A 23,321-nucleotide genomic window follows, 5' to 3' on the forward strand; every position below is an offset into this window, starting at 1 on the left:
GGGGGTGCTGTGTGGCTCAGTTGGTTAAACTTCTGCCTTCTGCTCAGGTCATGATCCCAGGATCCTGGGATTGAGCCCCATATCTGGTTTCCTGCTGATTGGGGAGCATGCTTCTCCCTCTACCTCTTCTGCTCCCCCTGCTTGTGCTCTCTCTCTCTGTCAAATAAATAAATAAAATCTTTTAAAATTAAAAAAAAAATTATGCTGTGACCACAGAAAATACAAAATATCTACACACACACACACACACACACACACACACACACAAAATGATCAGGCCTCAAAGGAGAAATTAACTATAAAGATTAACCAGACCTACATTATCCACATATCAAAAGATCATAGATGTCACAAGAAATAAAGACTTACATACAATGTATCTCTCATGTCTAATTACAGAGCACTGACCTCACCACCAGCAAGTTTCCTGGTAAAGTCCTAACTAATAAAAGGCCAGAGATTAAAAGCCTTCATTGGCAACCTGATTGGAACTGCTCTCACATCTGAGAGCTTTTTCTGTACTCTTTTTTTTCCTTATTATGTTATATTAATCACCGTATAGTACATCATTAGTTTTTGATGTAGTGTTCCATGATTCATTGTTTGTGTATAACACCCAGTGCTCCATACAATCCGTGCCCTCTTTATTACCCATCTGTATTCTTGCTTAATAAAACTCTATCACTTTGCACATTCTCTTTTGTCCACAAGATTCATTCTTCAACTTCCTGAGACAAGAACTTCACAGTGTTCATCCTTGTACTTGTAATCTTGAGTGCTAGTGATGAAGTTCATCATAGAATGCCATTTCAGAAACATTCGCTTGCAACAAGTCATAATGGTTGCTGTTCTTTTCTCCTATTTTTTATTTTGATTCTCTCTTCCTTTTTTCTTTTCTGGAAGTATCCCAAATATTTTTGGTACTCTAAATTTGCAAGAGTTGGACTATAAAGCCATTGGTAATTAGTGGCAGATTCTTCCTATTGTAGTTAGAGACCACTATAAATGTTCATATTTTCTACAATTGAGGGCTTTGTTTGTCATTTAAATTTTTTCAGACTCTGAAGTTTAGGGGTCTTCTGTATAATTGAGGTTATATCTGAAAAAGTGAATCTATATACACTCCACATTGTAAAGATCTGTGTAATGCAAGAAAATGTCTTTAGATTAAGTATATGGCTTTCAGAGGAATAAGAATTTTCTTAGTTTAACTGTTGCAGATGACATGATACTATATATTGAAAACCCTAAAGACTCTACCAAAAACTATTAGAACTAATAAATGAATTCAATAAAATTGTAGGATACACAATTATTTTGCATAAACATGGCATTTATATACACCAATAATGAACTAATAGAAATATGAATTAAGAAAACAATTCCATTTATAATTGTATAAAAAAAAAAAAAACTAAGTACAAGTTTCACTAAAAAGGTAAAAGACCTATACTCAGAAAACCTTAAGACACTGTTAAAAGAAATTGAAGATGATATAAGTGGAAGGATAGTCCATGCTCGTGGCTTGAAAGAACTAATACTGTTAAAATGTCCATATTAACTCAGAGTAATCTATAGATTCACTGTAGTCATAATCAAAATGCCAATAGCATTTTTCACAGAACTAGAACAAATAATCCTAAAATTTGTATGGAACCAAAAAAGAAAACCCCAATTATCCAAAGCAATCTTGAGAAAGAAGTACAAGCCTGGAAGTATCACATTCTCATATTTGAAACTACCCTACAGAAATATAATAAACAAAACAGTACAGTACTGGCACAAAAACAGACGCATAGATAAATGGAACAGAATAAGGATCCTAGAAAGAAACCAAGTTTACCTGGTCAGTTAATGTATGACAGAGGATGCAAGAATACCCAATAGGGAAAAAACAGTCTTTTAATAAGTGGTACTGGGAAAACTGGTTGTCAGAGGGGAAAGGTGTGGGGGAATGGCAAAATAGGTGAAGGGGATTAAGCAGTACACATTTCCAGTTATAAATAAAATAGTTATGGGATATAAAGTATGGTACGGGAAGTACAATAAATAATATTACAACTTTGTATGGTGTTAGATGGTAAGTACGCTTTTTGTATTGAGCATTTCATAATGTATATAAATGTCCAATCATTATGTTGTATACCTGAAAATAACATAATGTTGTATGTCAACCATGCTTCAATTAGATAAATAAATAAATGAAATAAAAGAGTTTTACCATACAAATCACATATGTGAATGAGCACTTATCTTCACAGAAGATAGATTTTATAAAACTAAAACATAATGAAAACCCATGAACTAACTAGCATATAGAAATTCTATTTGATAATGAATATTTGAAATTAATTTAGAATCTAACTGACAAAGTTCATATAGACTGCTTCTTAGTATCCTTTATAGAATGACTTTTTCTTTTTCGTTTTGTTAAGATTTTATTTATTTGAGAGAGAGAGAGAGAATGAGAGATAAAGCATGAGAAGGGAGAGGGTAAGAGGGAGAAGGAGACTCCCTGCCAAGCAGGGACCCTGATTTAGGACTCGATCCTGAGACTCCAAGATCATGACCTGAGCCAAAGGCAGTCGCTTAACCAACTGAGCCACCCAGGTGCCCCTAGAATGACTTTTTACTTTCAAAGGAGAAAGATATTTATTATTCTACATTTCCCTCAAAAGGAGAAAGCTGATATTTTTCTGTGTTTTTAGATTTCTTGTCTCAAATACGCCCTTGTTACTCCAATAGTCTTTGGCCTATAGTCTCTAAAGTATATGTGTGTGTGTGTGTGTGTGTGTGTATATATATATATATTTAAAATTCAACTGATTATATATATATATAATCAGTTGAATGGCAAAGACACCTTTGAAGAAGAGTTCTAAGGAAAATGGATTTATCACAACTGAAAAGTATTTCTAAAGGTTTATATTTCTCAAGTGTGAATATTTTGAATGGCTTGGATACTTTGCTGAGTTAAAAATAAAAAAATCTGCTTCACCATTAATTGAAATACCACCAAATACCTACAGTGATTCTGAATTAATTTTAGTTTCCACATTTTGTTCCCTTCATATATTATACAAAAGTCATGTCAAAATATTTAACACAGGCACAGAATAATCTACTTCTTAGTTGACTGGTAACACCAGAGGGGCAGATGTTAGTTCTAATGTTATGACATATATTACAGAAAAAAAACTGCAAGGATAAAAGACAAGTCTTATTGAATAGCACTTGTTGAGCAAAGGGTTAATATTTTCTTTAATTAAGGATGAGGTATAGTATTTCAGATTTTTTCATGTTAAGAGTGATTTTTGTTTCTATAATTTTCCTACAATTACCATTTTGATGACTTGTTTTTACATAAACATGCATGCAATGTTTATATATCTTTAAATAAGAGTAAATGCCAGGATGTAATCTCATATTTAATATATTAAAAAACACAGGGGTACCTGGGTGGCTCAGTGGGTTAAAGCCTCTGCCTTGGGCTCAGGTTATGATCTCAGGGTCATGGAATAAGCCCCACATTGGGCTCTTTGCTTGGCAGGGAGCCTACTTCCCCCTCTCTCTCTGTCTGCCTCTCTGCCTACGTGTGATCTCTATCAAATAAATAAATAAAATCTTTTAAAAAAATACATTAAAAAACAGATTTTTAACCCCCGTGTCCAAAAGTCCACATCTTGAAAATCTTGTCAACATATAAGACAGTGTCATTCCACCATGGGGTCTTAACCATAGTGAGACATTTTTGTGTTAGAGTTTCCTGCTGAACATTTACATAATCCCTCAAAATAATTGGCTTTTTGTTGTAAGAAAACTGCTTACCTAGAAATGTTCAAGAAATACATTTCCTCTATGGATCTATAATCATGGTTCTGTAAGCTCTTATGGGACTTTTGCAAGATACAGGAACATTTAATTGAAAATGATTGAGTGCCCAACACACCACAGATGCCCAGCCTCAATAACAGCCGTGCAGATTACCAAGAGTCAGCTTCTTGTTTCAAAAACAAAACCAAATATATTCAGTCTCATTTCCAAGATAACCACTTGTGTGTTTCCGGAGAGTCGATGTGTGATTAAATTTTGAAACCATGAGATGGAAGCAAAAGACCATATGGGCCTCAGAAAAGAAACTCCTATGGGAAGGACAGCACATGGATATATATATATATATATATATTTTTTTTTTTTTTTAATTATGAAGACTTAGAACTAATCCCCCAATATTATACCTTTAAAAACATGGTAGAAGAAATCGGCTCTATTGCCTTTAACTTTTAATTAGTTAATTAAGACAATTTTGAGTCTTCTACATATTGGAAAACAAGCAAAACACACACACACACACATACACACAACCAAATAATCAAAACAAACAAACAAACAAACCACAAAAAACAATCTAAAGGCCTATAACATTTTTTATACCAAGGACTGACATTTTGAGAGATTCTAAATGGTAAGGACCCTTATTATGTTCATTCCACCAATTATGTTGGTGATATCATAAGCATAATACTTAACAAAAAAGCATAATTTGGAGGATTGTTTTCTTTTAACTTCCTGCTTATACCCTCTAAGGCTTCACATTGTATTTCACCGCATTGGTTTTTACATTTGCATTGGTATTGCTTTGTAGCTGGAACATGCAATCTTAATCGTTTTCAAGATAAATCAAATTAAGAATATAATCTGGTTATACACACACACACGTATACATACATATATATATGGTTTTTTATATATATATATATATATATACACACATATAAAAAACACTGAGCGCTTGGGTGGCTCAGTCAGTTAAGTGGTTAAGTGTCTGGTTTTGGTTTAGGTCATGATCCCAAGGTCCTGGGATCAAGTCCCACATTGGGCTTCCTGCTCTATTGGGAGCCTTCTTCTCTCTCTTCCTCTGTCTGATGCTTCCACTGTTTATGCTCTCTCTCTTACTTTCTCTATCAAATAAGTAAATCTATAAAATATATATATATATGTAATAATAAAATAGTTATTATACACCTAATCATAAAATCTAGTCAGGAATTATTTAGATATATTTAGAAACTCATTAGATAATATTTAGATATTCTAACAGGTTTAGGCTTACATAAGTGGTAACTGATTTATAAATTATATATTTTTTTACATATTTGATTGAAATATAGCCTTTCCTACTGGTTGGTGAGAATGCTCTCATTCTTGCCAACTTCACCAGGTTATTGTGAAAAATCAATAAAATAGGAGAACTCAAAACACTGGGTAAATAAGAAAACATAATCATCAGCGTTGTTAAAATTTTATTTATTTATTTTTTATTTTTAAACATTCTTAAAAAGATTTATTTATTTATATTTTTAGAGTGGGGAGAGGGTCAGAGAGTGAGAGAGAATCTCAAGCAGACTCTCCACTGAGTGCAGAGCACCATAAGGGGCTCAATCTTAAAAGTGACCTGAGCCAAAACCAAGAGTCAGACACTTCATTGTGCCACATAGGCACCCCATAATTTTTTAAAAGCATGTTTGTAATCTCAGTTCTACCACTTATCACTTGGGTGATTGGAAAAGATCCTACAATCTCCATAAAACTTATTTTCCTCATTTAAAAACTAGAAATGATTGTAAGTCTGCAAGCCTTTTCCAACAAAATAGTTGTGTAGTTTAAATAAGACCATAATCATAAAAAAAAATTGGGAAACTATATCAAAACAAGGTCTTACACATCACAGACCCTGGATTGTCAACCACCCACGGGTCATGCCTTTCACTCAGTTTTGGTTGTGTAAAGGTTTTCAGATTTCCTTTGGCCTTCTGTCAAAACTTGCTAACATGGCTCTTCCATTCCAGGAGAGCTGCTCTAGAGTGTAGCCTTGTCCATGTTTCTGGGACCAAACTCATTCTCTACCCCTTTCAATCCTTTCCAATTATTCTAAAACTTTTTCTACCTTAACACTATGAAGGTGCTGCTTCTATGGGTCAGTATTTTGCAGTTTCCCATTTCTCACTATGTTATATTTTACCCCTGACAGGTATTTTCCAGTTTCCCTATTTCTCATTATATTATATTTTTCCATGTTTTTCCAGTTTCCCATTTTCCAGTATTTTCCAGTTGCCCATTTCTCACTATATTATATTTTACCCCTGACAGGGGTTCATGCCTCTGACTCTCTTCTAGCACCTCCTTATTACTGTGTAACCTCAACTAAAATAACCATGTTGTTCAATCCGTTCTGCCATGACTTTAGCATGGATATCTTTGCTGTTCAAACATGGTTTTTAAAGTCACAGATAATTCTGTGTTCATTCTGCTTGCAACTTGGATTTCAGAGCCGTGGAAGAAATTTGAGATGATAACTCAATTTCCAGGATGGCCATAGCAGTCCAAAATTTGCATATGTATTAAATATATAATTAAGACTCCCAAGTTTAAAACTTGGTGAGATAGACTATATGTAACTCTTTGACCAAATTATAATTTATTGTCATCCTCATGGTTATTATTTACTATGAAGTTACTTGGAAAAATTTCATATACATAGTCATTTATCTTTAAAACAGTTTGTTCACTAGATCTTATTTTATTTTTAAAGAAAAAAAAGACTTGGTAAATGGGCTTGAACTCTAATGTAAACTATGGACTTTGTGGTAAGAACAATGGGTTCCTGTAGGTTCATGGTTTGTAATAAGGGCACCACTGTTATGTGGACTGTTCATAGTGGGGTGTGTTGTGCATGTGTGGTGATGGGGATATATGGGAACTCAGTACTTTCCACAGCTTCACTATGGGCCTACATCTGCTCTAAAAAGTATAATTTATTAATTAAAAATAAAACACTTCAGGTAGTTAATGACTTGCTCAAGCTGACTCAGACTACAGATATCCACAGATTTATAATTCAAGACTAGTATTTCTCTTTCTAATGTGCCATACAATTCTTGGTGCGATACAATTCTTGGTGCCCCAGAGCATGACAGCATAGGAATTATGTCTGAACAGAAGCATAGACCTTGATGATTAACTCCATGACTTTCTATAACATAGATCACAGGAGAGAAATAACTATTGTGTAATTAACATCTATTATGCATTAGGTCAAATGATATGGAACTGCTATTATTATAGATCACTGCTCTTCTTTCAAAATTTGTGTTTGTCCTGTTTTGGCCTGAAACATTTCATTATGGATGATAACTTCCGTTGTTTAACTCCTGGTTTATTTTGTCATTTCTTCTGGCTGTGATTAGATTGTCTGACAATTAGTAAATAACCTGTGCTTTGTAAAAAGGTCATCTTAGCCTGAGAAAATGGACTGTTTTGTCCAAAAACAGTTTTGTCTTAATTTGCAACTCATTTTTTAATCTCTATTATACCAAGAAGAAAATGCATCAAATATATCAATATGTTCTTAACAGATTTCTTCTCAAATTCTTGATCATTTTGAAAGTGGATGCGTAATTGTTCCTTTAGAACACCTCACCGGTTGTTATATGGTATGTGATCTGTCTTCCTAAATATCAAAATCTTTCTTCTTGTACAGAACAGGGCATGTTATGTGCTATGCAATTATGTATACTAGATTTATGCCAAGACATGAGAATAACTGTGGTTATCAAGAGGTAAAATAGTAAGTAAAATACAAAAATCATGCTGCATACACAGAGAAGTTTATCAAGACCTATCATTATTTTATTTTACAGATTAAATGCCAAATCTACATTTATTTGACTGGAAGTGTCCCATAGCTTTTCTGAAGTAAATTTACAAAGCATTAAACATTTGATTAAAATGAGTGATGATTCTTTAGCTCTAGCATGTGAGGGCAACCCCACACCTTTTAAGGTCATGACTTTAATGTAACAGCTTTTTTCTTTCACTACTTCTATAAATGGAGAATGCTGCTGCCTGAAAGCTGTCTGGGAATTCAGCCAAAGAAAGAAGAAGGTTGCAAAAACTCTGGGGACTTGAAAGAAAAGTGGTTGGCATTAGCTCTGTCCTCACTTTAAACTAAAATTAAAACAATAGACAGACATGTACAGTAATCTCTCTTTTAAGGAAAGAATACAATGCCTCTATAGTAATGTCAAGTGGAACAATTTGGTCCTGGCCCAAGATATGCAGCTGTTCCACAGGAAAATAGGAAAAGGTTTCAGTCCAAAGCAGGCAAATAAAGCATGATTGTTCGTAAACAGTCACTGGGGCCCTCACATTTAGAACAAGGAAAACAACATTAGCATAGAGGAGGGCAGGTTAGGAGCAGGAGTCTTAGTACAAGTTGAACCATGCCATCGGTTTATGATTTATACAAAAGACAGTGGTGTCATTTTGCCTACTATCCATATGCTTAGTAACTGTGAATAATTCATTCTTCGGGAAATTATGTACTAGGCAAATACTTTTTAAGAAACAAAGAAGATTTGATCATGGATTAAAGATACAAGAAGAAAAGGAATCATACATCCATTATCCATTATCCATTATCCATTTCTGATTTTCACCTGCTCATTCAAGAAGGATCAGGCAAACGGAAAAGATGGTGGAAAGTAAGTGTCCGGATAGCCTTTTGGAAGCTAAGCCATGGTGTGGCTTCTCAGTGGTTTCAAAATAACAAAATGGGGAATCAGGTGTAATAGCTGTAAAGTAATAGAGCAGAACTTTGACCGTGATTACCAGAGTAAGACAGGAAATTTAGACCTGCCCACTGGGCCCATATGTGATATCACATGCTACATTTTCACTCCTATTCTTTAGGATTTTTTTGATCTTGTCTTAAAATATGGACACTAGCTCTATTTTTTAACTTTTTAACTTCTGTTTGGCATACATTTCTTTTCTCATTCCTTTCCACTTTTCATGACTCATTTTCTGAAATGGGTAGTCTTTCCATGTGCTTTACTTCCCCACCACCTACTAATTCCCTGATTAATCCATTTCAATTTGCCTTCTGTTCTCTTTGCTCTAGTGAGACTGTTTTCTTTATGAGCAGTAAGATTTCCTTCTGGGGAAATCCAAAGATTTCTTTTCGGTCTTCCCTTGTTTTTTGTCCTGTCTGCCTCATCTGGCACTGTTGGAGACAGAATAAAACTAAAGAGAGGCAAGGAATTACACTGTCTTTAAAGAGGTTAATGCTTTCATTTACTAGAAATGATAGTTACTTTGAGAATGCAGAAGAGTGGATTTTAAAATGATTAGGAAGAACAGAAGAGAAACAGTGATCCAAAGGCATGAAGGAATCAAAGACATTAGCTATTTCTATAACGTCAATGGCCTGGCAATCTACAAAGAAAGAAAACAATAAAAAGAAAATTGCAAGTGAGTATACAAGAGAATCAGTTAATACACATTTATTCATAGATGGTGGCATACAGAATGTAACACTGGGAACTACCTGGATAAAAACGGAATAGAATGATCATTTTAACCCTTATGGAGCTTATAAGGTAATCACCAGAAGATATTATGATAATTAGGGATTTTTTTTTAGTATGGTTATAACTTCCTGCTAGATATGGTCAATTTGTTAGGAATTTGGCAAGTTTTCAGAAAGGGCACACATGTAGAAAAAAGCCTGATAAAAGAGGATGGCAACAGTAAAACATTTCTTAGGACTAGCCACTTTTCCACCATCAGGCTCCAGGGTTCATCTTCGGTGCTAAATAATTTTTCAAAAGTTACTTCGTCTAACATAAGGGACAATTTAGTCTCAACCACTGAAGTAGCAGAAAATAGCTGAAAGAACGTAAGGTTGGGGCAATGACTGAACTGAGCGCAAATCCTGAGTCATCCATTTTAAACCTGGACAAATAAAGGAAATTGGGGAACATTGCTGAGCAGCTTTAGATTTCTATAAAATAAGGGGTCTTTCTTATTTCGTTTACTTCCTTTACAGTGATATTAGTCAGGATCCTTCTGCCAAAGGTTACATGTTATATTCCCCAAACTTCTGGAACCTTTATATTCTTAAGTGAAATAAACAAATGAGAGGTTACTGCACTTTTCATTCATCTGCTGTGCAGAGGAGTATCAAACATCCAAATTTATTCCTAGGTAGCTGGAACAGAGACCCACAATAAAATACATCTATTCAACCACATTTGAGCTGAAGAGAATGGACTACCTGAAGATCTATCTAACTACCTAGACCTCACAAGTTAATTATTCACATAAATTAAAAGCCATTTCTGGGGTGCCTGAGTGGCTCAGTCAGTTGAGCATCTACTTTCCTTTCAGGTCATAATCCCAGGGTCCTGGGATGGAGTCCCACTTCAGGGGCCTGCTTCTGCCTCTGCCCCTCCCCCTACTCAGGCTGTCATTCACTACCCCTCTCTCTCTCAAACAAATAAAATCTTAAAAAAAATAAAAATAAAAAGATCTCAGGTCATCCTAATTAATGGGATGCCTAGATGGCTCAGTTGGTTAAACATCTGCCTTTGGCTCAGATCATGATCCCAGGATTCTGGGACCCATTCAAGTCTGGCATTGGGTTCTGCCCTCAACTGGGAACCTGCTTCTCCCTCCCTCCCCTGCTTGTTCTCTCTCTCTTTCAATCTCTCTCTCTCTCTCAAAAAAATAAAATCTTTAAAAAACAAAACAAAACAAAACAAAACGCTGTTTCTGCTATTGGGAGTACATATGGAACGAAAGAGTAGATCCTTGACAAGTCATTAGATACTCTTTGAACAGGAGTATATTTATTTCCAAGCATTTTAATATTGTGTTTCCCAACCTTATGTAATTGTATAAGTTGTACACGTATTCCAAAAGTACACATATGTACTTTGGGGCAGATCAATGAAGAAAAGGTAAAAGTAAAACTCCCTTGCTATGCCTTCATCATGATCATGTTCCTTCACATCCCCATATGCTGACCTCTGAGATTATGAGGAGGGAAAAAAAAAAAAGCAAACAAACAAAACAACAATAGAAGCTGAAGCAAATAGAGAGAGAGAGGAGGAGGAACAGACTGACATGGGAAATAATATGTGAAAGCAACAGGTGTGTGGATGGAAGGAAAAGTTAGGCAAGAAATTCTGTTGTGAGATACATAGAATCAGGACTAAAGAAATCAGGATTTTAGTATGTCTAAAACTGAGTAGAGTCTATTATACTTCTTTTTCTAGTTAAGAGTACTGAACTTGTAGCCAAAAGCTCTTCTTAAAGCTTTAATACCTAAATGCACTGTCACACTCAGCATACTGCAGTTGAAAAACGTCTTATATAAGCAATTTAATCGTATCGGAAAGTAAGAGCTAGGAAAGTGAATTGCATAGAATATATTTCGTAAAGCTATTATGAAAAAGTTTGTTCCTTTCAGAGTATAAAATGCCTTAAATGTTTCTTAAAAGATAGAGGAAAAACAGTGGATTAATTTGTCGAATATTCTTTATATGTTTGTGTCTTTAGAAAATAATACTGGAAGCCAGAATAGTTTTAAAATAACAAAACTTTGATAAAGAAAGTGTGAATTCACTTAGTGTATTAAAATTGTAATATCATACAACTGAAGAAGTTCAAATTTCAGGATTCTGCCTTAATGGTCTTTTAGAAAAATTCCTTATGTAATAATAAGAAATCTAAATTTCTATTAGAAATAACTTTTTAGTAACTTAACTTGATTTGCACAAAAGCTAGCCCATATAGTTTTACATGGAAAACAATTAAATTCCTCCTATTAAAATTTAAACAAATTGCAAATCAATTGGAAGCTTTTTAAAAAATCAAATAAATGACTTTCAGCACAACCTAGACTGTTACCATATTAGAAAGATCAAAGTGCTGTCAAATAGTCTTTGAGTCATGCATATTTGGGTAATCTGTGCTTGAATTTTGCATGAAAAAGATTTTCTATGAGTTAGTTGTTTATAAACATGAATGTCAAAAAGTTAAATATTAGAACTATATATTCTAATAATGAAATTATTTTCTAATTGAAAATGTTGAAACATCTCACATTCACAAATTATGTTCCTTGAGGCTACATTAGAAATGTAGATGTGATTTCCCTTCTTATGAAAATGATTTCCCATTTAACTTTAAAACTTGAGAATATTTTGAGGATGCTTCAGTATTTTCAAAGATTTTCATAGGAGAACTAAATTTAGCAATGTGTAATGTCTATCAGTCTTATGATGTAAACAGTGACTGATTAAGCCCACTTTCCTTTCAGGTTGAAATATCTTACTAGAAATAAAAGGGAAAAAAATCACAGCTGGAAACCTTCCCAGAAACTTCACTAGATGACAAAGTAAAAGACCAGTCTTCCACAGATACTTAATGAAGACATGGTTCAGGGGATTTCTGTTCTAGAGATCACTTTGCCCACCAAGAAAAGACAAAAAACAGTGGATTTCTTCAGTTAAAGTCTGAAATCAAAGCAGGATAGGAGGAAAAAGTGAAAAACTTTAGTGCTCATTAAATCACTTACAGTGGTTTTCCTTTGGATTCACAAGTCAAAATTAATGGCTGTCCTTCTTGTGGAAAAGGAGTGGATGGTATAATCTTAACTGATGGTGTATCTAGAAAATAAATGAAAAGGAATATTAAGAAAGGTCACTAAATACACATAAATATATATATTTCATAATTGTACATCATGGCATGTGTTCAGGCTTTTTCTTATTAGTGTGTACATTTACAAGGGATTTCTGAGATTTGGTGAAACACAATATTCAGTTTTAAGAAGCTACCATCCTGTCTATGGAACGTTAACAAAGATTTCTGAATATCTTATGAACCCCGCTGTAGAACTATTTCTGAAATCTGAATATAAAACTGAAATTGCAAAATGTGGTTCAGATGAATATCAAGCATTTCATACAATTGTTTCTTCAACTATTTATAGATGGCTATGAATACTATCATTATGGGCCAAGTGCATTTATGTACATTTGAATAACAGCAGTTTTCTGTTGCAGGAATACCAGGACTCACAATAAAGAACCCTCAAAGAACTCAGGATCAACTACTGTCTCATAATCATTATGCAGGATCTTTTTGAAAATGCAGGAATGCAGGGGCGCCTGGGTGGCTCAGTGGGTTAAGCCCCTGCCTTTGGCTCAGATCGTGATCTCAGGGTCCTGGGATGGAGCCTTGCATCTGCATCAGGCTCTCTGCTCAGCAGGGAGCCTGCTTTCCCCTTTCCCTCTGCCTGCCTCTGCCTACTTGTGATCTCTCTGTCAAATAAACAAATAAAATCTTTAAAAAAAAAGAAAGAAAATGCAGTAATGCAGCACTTAGCACATGTTGTTTGCTCTAATGTACAGTCAGCAAATAATTTAAAATAATTGTGTAGAAAATTACTAAAAGTTAACCTTTTGTTATATATAAGGCAACATTTGTTGTAATTTTTTTTAAATTTCGATTTAAAAATAAAATCATCCTTGGTAAAAGAGGATTCAAAAATACTTTTTGACATTAATATGGATAGCTTTTGTGCCACATTTAATACTGTTTAATCAACACATAGACACCTATTTCATAGAAGAAATGGAAAATAAACTTAAAAAAGGAGACAATGTAAACATGCTCACTGCTCTATGAGACTTTGCTAGTCTTGGCATTGTGTGGCCAACACAACATGGAATTCCTATCAACATGGAATAGCTTCCTGCTCTTACCTTTGCATCCTCAACAATAAACAAAATAGTCTCTGAACATTCCAGACAGTCATGATTATTTTCACCCTTCCCTTAGGGATGATGGAAGAATTGAACCACCCAGGGTTATACTCACACTCTGATTTTGAACCAATTAAATAAGTATCTATCAACAGTATAACTTTCAGGTTACTTTTAGGTTACTTCAGGAAAGTTTTATTCAGACTTGTCATATATCAAACAGTAAAATAGGATCCTGTGGAAGACCTTACATCATACTTATAAATTATTTACAGATTTTCAATACTTTTTTTCCAATCTTTTAAGCAAGAAAATACATTCTTGGTAATCAACAATAATATCCTGGTTGCAAATAGGGATTCCTTATAGATTATGGTAAAGATTTCAGTGTGAAATAACCCAAGGCAGGGGGAAACTTGACAAAATAGGACACATTTTCATCATACTTTTTTAAATGGTAGGAAAAAAATAATTTAATAAAGGATTAAATTATACTTCAGCAATTTTTTGATTATCACCATCACATTTACGGAATCAGTTATTGACTAGGATGATTCTATAATGTTTTCTTCAAAAAGTGAAGGCGAAATATCAACAATTATACAGGGTAACAAGTATGAGCCAAAATTATTCTGGAAAATGAGGTCTATTGTCTTTTGAACTTTGAACATATATGCATATAGCAAAATATATTTCATCCTGACAAGCAGAAGCAAGATTCAGTTCCAGAGGAAAAAAAAGGTGGAAGAAAAAAAGCTCACAAAGTGTGATTCTAGAGAAGAGAGCTGTGTTAACTTGGGTGTCTATGATGGTTAATTTTGTGTCAACTTGACTGGACCACGGGGTGCTCAGATACCTGCCTTAACATTATTCTGGGTATTTCAGTGACAGTATTTTTGTAAGAAATGAACTTTTTTGTTGTTGTTGTTAAGATTTGATTGATTGACTGATTGATTGATTTAGAGAGCACAAGTATGGGGAGAGGCAGATGGAGAATCTTAAGCAGGCTCCATACCCAGCATTGAGTCCAACCCTAGGCTTGATCCCACAACCCTGAGATCATGACCTAAACTGCAATCAAGAGTCAGACACTTAACCCAATGAGCTACCAGGTACCCCTATAAGAGATCAACATGTAAATCAGTAGACCGAGTGAAACAGATTGCTCTCCCTAAAGTGGCTGGGCCTTGTCAGATGAGTTGAAGGCTTGGATAAAACAAAAAAGCTGATCCTTCCCCAAATAGGAGACAATTCTTCCTGTCTGATGGCCTCCAAGCTAGAAGATAACTTTTTTTCCTGTTTTGGTCTCAAACTGGAACTAAATCATCAGCTCTTCTGGGTCTCTAGCTTGGCAACTCAGCTTACAGGTCTTGGGATTTGCAGCCTTCATAACTGTGTGAGCCAACTTCTTATAGTAAGTCTCCTTTTCTATATATACGTGTTATTAGTTTTGTTCTGACAAATACAGAAATCTAACAAATAGACCCTGAGACACGTCTTTTATGGGTGTGATATTAGGAAGGACTGGAATGTGAGACATGAAGAGAAGGAAGTAAATAAAGAATGTGCTATTGAGCAGATGACATGATGGGCAACCAGGATTCGATTCTGCCCTGGAACTCTGAGAGACAATATAGGGCATGCCTCAGACTTATCTTACTTGATGAGCAAGGGGCAGGAGTATTTAAGGAATATTTACCAATTTTCATTAGTGTTTGGTTGAGGATTACTCTGAAGGGAGGCGGAAGGTTATTTCCCTGGCATGCTTAGTCAACTCAGTGCACAAAAATGGTGTTTGCTAAAGGGATATGGGCAAGTCACCACTAGTATCTGCTTCATTAAGGTAAAATATATAATGACAGGTAGCTGTTAGAATAGAGGAAAACAGAATATGGCCCGGTTTCTCTTAGCTTTACCAGTTTTTGTTTAAGCAATTTATTAAAGGTGAGAATTTGTATCACACATAATCCCTGGAGGCATGATTGCAGATTCCATTTATATCCAAAATACAGAATTTTAGTTACAAGAAAATGCTAGAGCAAATAATATTATTTGCATGTATTTCTACAAACTTTCAGGAAGACCACCAAATAACCTCTAAAGTAACCAAAATCAAGGGATATGATACAATGTTCTTTTATTTTACTTCGAATTATTCAAAATGTTGATTAGTTTCTATGCCTACAAATTATGTTTGCTAGATTTCATAACACCCCGCTTTCTGTGTCCCCCTACCCCCACATGTTTCTGATTCAACTCATATCTCTGGCTACTATTTCTCAGGTTCTGTTGTCTTTTTGCATTTAGCCTTTAAATACTGAGATCACCAAGAATGGAATTCATGATCTGTTCTCATGTTAATTTTGGCTGGGTCCTTTCAGCCACACCCATCTCTTTAGATTCTAGGTAGTAACCAGTCATTCTCAGGTTTATATTCTGAGGCAATTCTGTACCACAAGCTACACTGAAATATATGCAGCACCCATTTGACATGTCCCCTCAGATATCTAAAAGACATAGTGCCTTTACCATGTCCAAAATGAACTCCAGCTCTCCAACCATTACCTCCATGTTCTTTAACTGGCAATCTCTTGTTCTTTAGATACTGCCAGCCTCCATCCAGCTACATACACTAGACACCTTCTGTTTCCTTGGATTTCTATCTTCAACCAATTAATTAATTCTGGTTGATCTATGTCCTGAATAGTTTTCAAATCTGCTCATTTCTTTCTTATATCTCCACAACTACTTCTTTTATCTAGTTTATAGCGATAGTGAATGGTCTCTCTCTCTCTCATGTCAGTTTTTGTCTCCCTAAAATCTGATTTTTAGAACTAAACAAAGTTGTCTTCTCAAAACATAAATCTGACAGGGGCACCAGGATGGTTCAGTCAGTTGAGCATCTGACTCTTAATTTCAGCTCAAGTCATGATCTCAGGGTTGTAAGATGGAGCCTCAGGTTGGATTCCACACTACATGTGAAGTCTGCTTGGGACTCTCTCCCTATCCCTTTAACCCTCCCCTTTGCTCATGCTATCTCTCTGTTTCTAAAATAAATACATAAAATCTTTAAGAAAAAAATACAGATAAATCTGATAACAGCAATGTTCTGGTTAAACCCTGAATGCTTAATCTTTGCTCTTAAGACTGATAGCAAAATCATTAGTATCGCCTTTATCTCATGTGATCTGTACACTTTATCATCTTGCCTTTTTTTTTTTTAAGATTTTATTTATTTATTTGAGAGAGAGCGCAAGCAAATACAAGCAGGAGGAGAAGGAAAAGAAAACTCCCTGCTGAACAGGGAGCCTGACAAAGGGCTTGATCCCAGGATCTTGAGATCATGACCTGAGCCAAAGGCAGATGCTTAACCAACTGAGCTACCAAGAAGCCCCCCTCTCTTGCCTTCTAACATTCATTTTCATTCTTTGAATAAATTTTATACAAATTATCTGGAATATTCCATTCTGGGAGAGCTTATTTAACTCTTGAAACTCTTGAAACATTTTGAGAGCAATCATTCCTTACCCTTGAGTTTGATCAGATGCCTCTTCTACATGTTCGCTATCACCTTGGTATAATTTTTAAACAGTCATGGCTATATCTTCAGTATCTTGCATAATGCTTTATACAAATTCTGTGCTTAATAAATAAATTCTTAAATGAATGAATACGCTAAGGATTTCCTTATACTTTCTTATTGGTTTGATATATTAATCCTAAAATACTAAAAAGGGTTTAATTGAAACCTTTTGGGGACTGTTGTATGTAAAATTAATCTTAAATATTCATGTTACAAATAAACCACTTATTTATTTATTTATTTATTTGACAGACAGAGAGCACTAGTAGGCAGAGAGGCAGGCAGAGAGAGAGAGGGGGAAGCAGGCTCCCTGCCGAAGCAGAGAGCCCGATGCAGGACTTGATCCCAAGACCCTGGGATCACGACCTGAGCCGAAGGCAGCAGATTAACCCACTGAGCCACCCAGGCACCCCCAAATAAACCACTTCTTAACAGAGTGACATTCTTCAGTTCTTTGTGGATATGTATGGTATTTCAAATTACTAATATAATGTATTACATTGTACCAATTAGTAATAGTAAAAGGAGGTTAGTAAAAATGCATTATTATTGCTATAAATTTATCTTAGCTTTGTTTCAGCTTTTTGAAATAATTTCCATCTCTGTTTTAAAAGGACTTCAAGTAAATGAACCCTAACACCATATTTATCGAACATGTCTATATAGAATCATATATATTTTACACAAGATCTAATGTCCATCATATATAAAAAACATGCAGATGGCAGAGAACAGTAAATAATTAGGTTTAAATTATTTTAGAATACAGGATATATACTATTATTATAAAACACTACACTTAGTAAAATATATATATATTTTATATGGTTATTTCATTAACTACATTTTGAGCATTCAGGATCCAAGATCTTAACCTATCTAATTATATGTTATAATCTCCTAACAAAATGCCTTAAAGGTAAGAGCTCTTTAAATGTTCAGTGTATAAATGAATTAGTTGCTTCTTATTTCTTTCAAAATGCAAGAAAATGAGAAAGTTTGAATAAGAATATAGAAAACAGGGATATATTCATTCATCCACAAATTATTTTTCAGTGTTTCCTAGCATACAAGCAAAAAATATGCAGCTATTTTAAAAGCACAATATCTCCTTTCTAAGATTTTTGTAGGAAAAATATCTCTCTTTAAAATCTATTTTTAAAATTATTAAAATGTGAAAAAAACCACATTTAGTCTTGTGTTATTTCTTTTACTTATCTGACAAATTCTGGGTTTCCTTTAGAAACAGGCACAATTACTATCAAGAGATAGATTGATGCACAAATGATTCTTTTTTAATCAAAATTTTAAAAGCTTTATGAACCTGGCAGTAAGGACACCTCTTGTTTTATTTGAACAACTCAGAATTTGAATCAAAGTGAAGATATTGATCCAGTGAAATGGATTTTCTATATCCTTAACAAAGATTTTAGAAAGGAGAAAAGATCAGTGATGCAGCTACTATTAAACCACCTAATGGACAATCTTAAACGCACAAGCTCTTAAAGTATTTAGTGTCAGGGGTTCAATGTTTATCCGTCACTAAGGGCTCTGTAGATGAATAAAAAGAAGTTTTAAATCAAACGTTTTATCAATAAAAAAAGAAAAAAAACTTACCTCTTCCATAACAAAAGAAATACAACAGAAATTTAAGATTATAAAGAACATCAGCCTGTTACGGATGATGAAAAAATTTCCAAATAAAAGAAGCAATTGTAAACTAATATCTACTATCAGCATACTGTATCATTCCATATTGTATAATATATTGAGTGAACAAAAGTGGTTTATAACTTAAAACATCAGTCAGTTGCATGCATTGTCCATGACATTATGAGGATCCTTGGTTAAAAGCAAAATATTATTTTGATCATTTTATGGGTTCACAAAAGTTATTTCCTATGAGTACTCCCAAATAATTCATTTAACATTTGTATAGTTTCTAGAGCATATGAGTCATAGTACCATTACCCATTTATATCCATTATTTCACCAGAATTGTAACATAACATTATAACATTCACAGTGTAACACCTAAAGCTCTGGTGTTAGTTTTCATAAATGATGCTACTGAGTATTTAGTATATTCTTAGAAAAGCAAACTCATCTGAGCAGTGTCTACATTGTTCAGTGCTTTATCCTTGGTTCTAGAATAACTCCTGGCCCTCAATTAAATATTTGTTGAATAAATGAATGAGTAATGAATTTTAATTAATATTTTCCAACCACTAGTGTGTTATAAATCAAATTCATTTGTTATAGTTAATCTTCTAATGGTAATGAAAATTGGGCAAATATTTAGTAAATAATAGTCATTGTTGTAAATATTCTGTATCTATTGGCTCAGTGAACACTCTCCTACAGCATACCAGAAAGGTTATGTTGTTGACCTATTGTGTAGAACATGAAGGTAAGTCTCAGAGGAGTCATTCACCCTAGTTTTATAATCATAAATCATTTACGCAGTTTGAGTCTTGTTCTCTGATCTTCACTTACCTCAATAAGCTTGTGTTTCCTTTCCCTCTTAGATGATGCTAGGAATTGCTAGTACTTTTGTAGTAAACTCTGTGTCCTCTATCGTTCTTTAAAACCAACTCTTTTCTCCATTTGGCTGGATTGGAAACTGGCAAAAGATTTGCTTTGACTCTATATGATCTGCAAGTTATAAAACCTATCTGGCAATGCTACTGAATTTTACATGTAAACCATATGTCAGTCTGCCTGATAATCTCCTCTTCTTCTTCTTCTCTTGTTTTTATGTATTACATTCCCCCCCCATCTCTTCAGCAGATGAAAATATTCTTTTGAGTGAAGGACGTTAAAAGGTACAGACTTCCAGTTACAAGATTTTTAAGTTTTGAAGATATAACGTATAACATGATGCCTATAGTTAGTAATACTATATGTGTATTTGAAAATTGCTAAGAGAACAGATCTTAAGACTTCTTATAACAAGAAAAATTATTTTAACTATGTGCAGTGATGATGTTAAATAAACATTATAGTAATCATTTATATATATATATATCCTGAATAATTATACTATATGCCTTAAATTAATACAGTGTTATATGTGAATTATATATCAAAATTATTTGTCAATAAAACTGGGAAAATATTTTAAAAATAAAGAAATATATTCCCTTATTTATTATGATATATCCTTCTCAGCAACATATTTCTCTTCTCTATAAAATAATACAGAAATATTCCCACAGCAAATTTCTATTAAGGAAAATTTAGAAACTTTTAAGTATTTTGTAAATGAAAGAGTTATGATTCTTTGCTTTATAGCAATGTTATTTTATAGAAGTTTCTGGAAAAAATAATTTAATTAGCACCCTTATAAGTATCTCTCGGTAATTACATTAATACTAAAGAAAGTCACCTATGCAAATTTCTGAAGCCACTTTGAAGTTTACTCTAAAATAAATAATAGTTCTCAGTTAGAGGCAATTGTGCACCCCACACCCAAGGACATTTGGCAATATCTGGAGATATTTTTGCTTGTTACAACATGGAGGACATATAGAAGGAATACCATTAGCATCTAATGGATAGAGGACAGGAAGGTTACTGAACATCCTACAGTACAAAAGATATCCCCTTCACAACAAAGAATTACCTGGCCCAAGATGTCAATAGTAGCCTCCTGCAAAATGTTTACCTTCACTTTATTCATTACCTATATAGCTCTACCTTGTTACAATGGATTGGGAATGACCAAAGAACTATGAAACCGTGTACATTTATATGGAATGCTTGGTCTATTCTCATATCTCATATCTCTACTTCTGAAATGAAGGAAGTATTGAATACTCTGAGAAAGGCCATTATACTTTACAAGTAAAAAGCTACAAAGCAAACTCAGTCTACACTTCAAGGTTGACCACTTTTCATGTTGATACACCAAGAGTTAAGTAGAACCATTTCAGCTGTTATGTATTTCCTCTGTGTAAGACTGATTTTTTTCTAAAGTGTCCAATTTTTCCCCTGTGTGTAATTTTATAATAAAACTCAAACTTTTAACTTTCCTTTTAACTCACAACATTATGCAAAGAATGCTCAAAACTATCAGGTACTTTTCCTTCAACAGTTTGTTAAATTCCTTTTGATTCTAATGAAAAATTATTTTTGTGTCAATCTTTTATTTATTCAACAAATATGTACAAATCAGGGTGGGCATAAGACCCATTGCTACTACTAGTCAAGTGTTATACATCCACAAATATAGTAGCCTATAGTATTTTAATCCAAAGCAGAAAGATAAATTATGTATAGTTCAAAATCATGCAAAATTCAAAACTGAAAGCAACATAGCACTCTGACAGTGTATTATGGGTGTTATCGAGGAAGAGATTATATGTATTTGTCAGAAACAAAGAAAGTGGGGCACCTCAGTGGCTCAGTGGGTTAAAACCTCTGCCTTCAGCTCAGGTCATGATCCCAGGGTCCTGGGATCGAGCCCCGCATTGGGCTCTCTGCTCAGCGGAGATCCTGCTTCCTCTTCTCTCTGCCTGCCTCTCTGCCTACATGTGATCTCTGTCTGTTAAATAAATAAATAATATCTTAAAAAAAAAAAAAAAAAGAAAGAAAAGAAAAAGAAACAAAGAAAGTTACCCAGAGAAGAGGCACTTGAAACAATTCAAAGAATACATAATACTTGAGCTGACAAAATTTTTCTAGAGGTAGAGAAAATAGGGGAATTCAAACAAAGAGTTGAACAAGGGGTTGATGAAAAGAAGAATGGGACTGTATATGAGTTATATGTGAGACATCTAGAAATAATGTAAACTCTAGGATGCATTATCTCTAAAGAGGTGCCAAAAGCAATGTTATAGAGGGGTGTATTTTCAAAACCTTCAGTATCAGGCTAAAGAGTTTGGACACCATGTTAGAGGCAATAAGACACCATCTTAAGTGTATAATCAAGTGAGTATCAGGGTCAGAACCAGGGTTTAGAAGATATTTGGCAGTGGGTAAAACTGAATGGATCAGGGAGCTATTAGAAGCAAAATGTTTCTATTATGAAGTTGAGCCACAAGGAAAATCTTAAGTAAAAGAAAAAGGTTGCAGAAGTATAGATAACAACATCAATATTTCTGTTTATACTCTAATTCATAAATTTCTACAACTGTAGACTCTATAGTACATTACTTTAAGTGCATTTTCTCTATCTCATTTATTCTTACTTATATTTTAGTTTAAAATAATTGTTTCTCCAATATTTTATTCTAGTTCTTAGAATAATTACAAAGTATAGGGAATGAAGGAATTTATAATTTGGAATTTATAATAATTAAAATAATTATAATAATTTATCAAATGATGTGCTCTTGTATTTAATGGTCTGATATGGTGGTGTAAAATGCATAGTTTTAATTCAACAGTGATAGAGTTAGCCGTGCTGTGGGAGACAAAGATAGATTTAGCTAGTTGATAGCTTTGACACTGGAGATTGATTATTTAGGAAAGGCAGGAAGGCCACATGTTAAATTTCATGACTACCTACCTAGAAAATTTTGACAGTTCTGAAAGCACATTAAAAAAATAAATAAATAAAGCTCCAAATCATTATTTAAAATAAAAATGAAAAACCAGTACTCATTGTGTTTCTAAATATTTTCACGTTGTTTGTGGTTTTGGTAAATTAAAGAAAATGTATTATGTCACAGGAATAGAATTCATCACAGGGATGCAAAAAGAAAAAGTAAATAATGAAATGAACACATTAATATAAAATTGTTTTAGATTTTATAAATCTGCTGTGGGATGGCCTAAGCACTGAGTATTTATTTAACAAACATACATTAATAGACAATGTATAGATTAAGTCAAACATGATGACTTAATATAAAACTATACATCTTAGTGAGGGAATTAATATCTCATTTCATGTTCATTAACTATTAAGTTAACTATCAAGTTTGGTTTTGTTTCATATGTTATCTAATCTTTAAAATGTCCCCTTTTGGGGTACCTAGGTGGTTCAGTTGGTTAAAACTCTGACTCTTGATTTTGGCTCTGGTCCTGATCTCTGGTGGTGGGATCCAGCCCCACATGGGGTTCTATGCTCAGCAGGAAGTCTGCTTGAGAATCTCTCTCCCTCTGCCCTTCCCCCC

At 33.9% G+C, this 23,321-nt stretch overlaps 1 protein-coding gene across 2 annotated transcripts in view; it reads right to left on the bottom strand.

Annotated features, from left to right (window-relative positions):
- Positions 1 to 23,321, bottom strand: part of LOC111148594 (cell adhesion molecule 2) — a 1,205,598-nt gene that overhangs the window by 103,491 nt on the left and 1,078,786 nt on the right. For both annotated transcript variants that reach the window (XM_022505305.1, XM_022505297.1), the window contains one exon: positions 12,425 to 12,515. In XM_022505305.1, the coding sequence (XP_022361013.1) occupies positions 12,425 to 12,515 (91 nt within the window). The remainder of the gene's footprint in view (positions 1 to 12,424; positions 12,516 to 23,321) is intronic.

Source organism: Enhydra lutris, unplaced genomic scaffold (assembly GCF_002288905.1).
Source record: "Enhydra lutris kenyoni isolate GAN:26980312 unplaced genomic scaffold, ASM228890v2 scaffoldscaffold2, whole genome shotgun sequence".
Taxonomy (NCBI): Eukaryota; Metazoa; Chordata; class Mammalia; order Carnivora; family Mustelidae; genus Enhydra; species Enhydra lutris.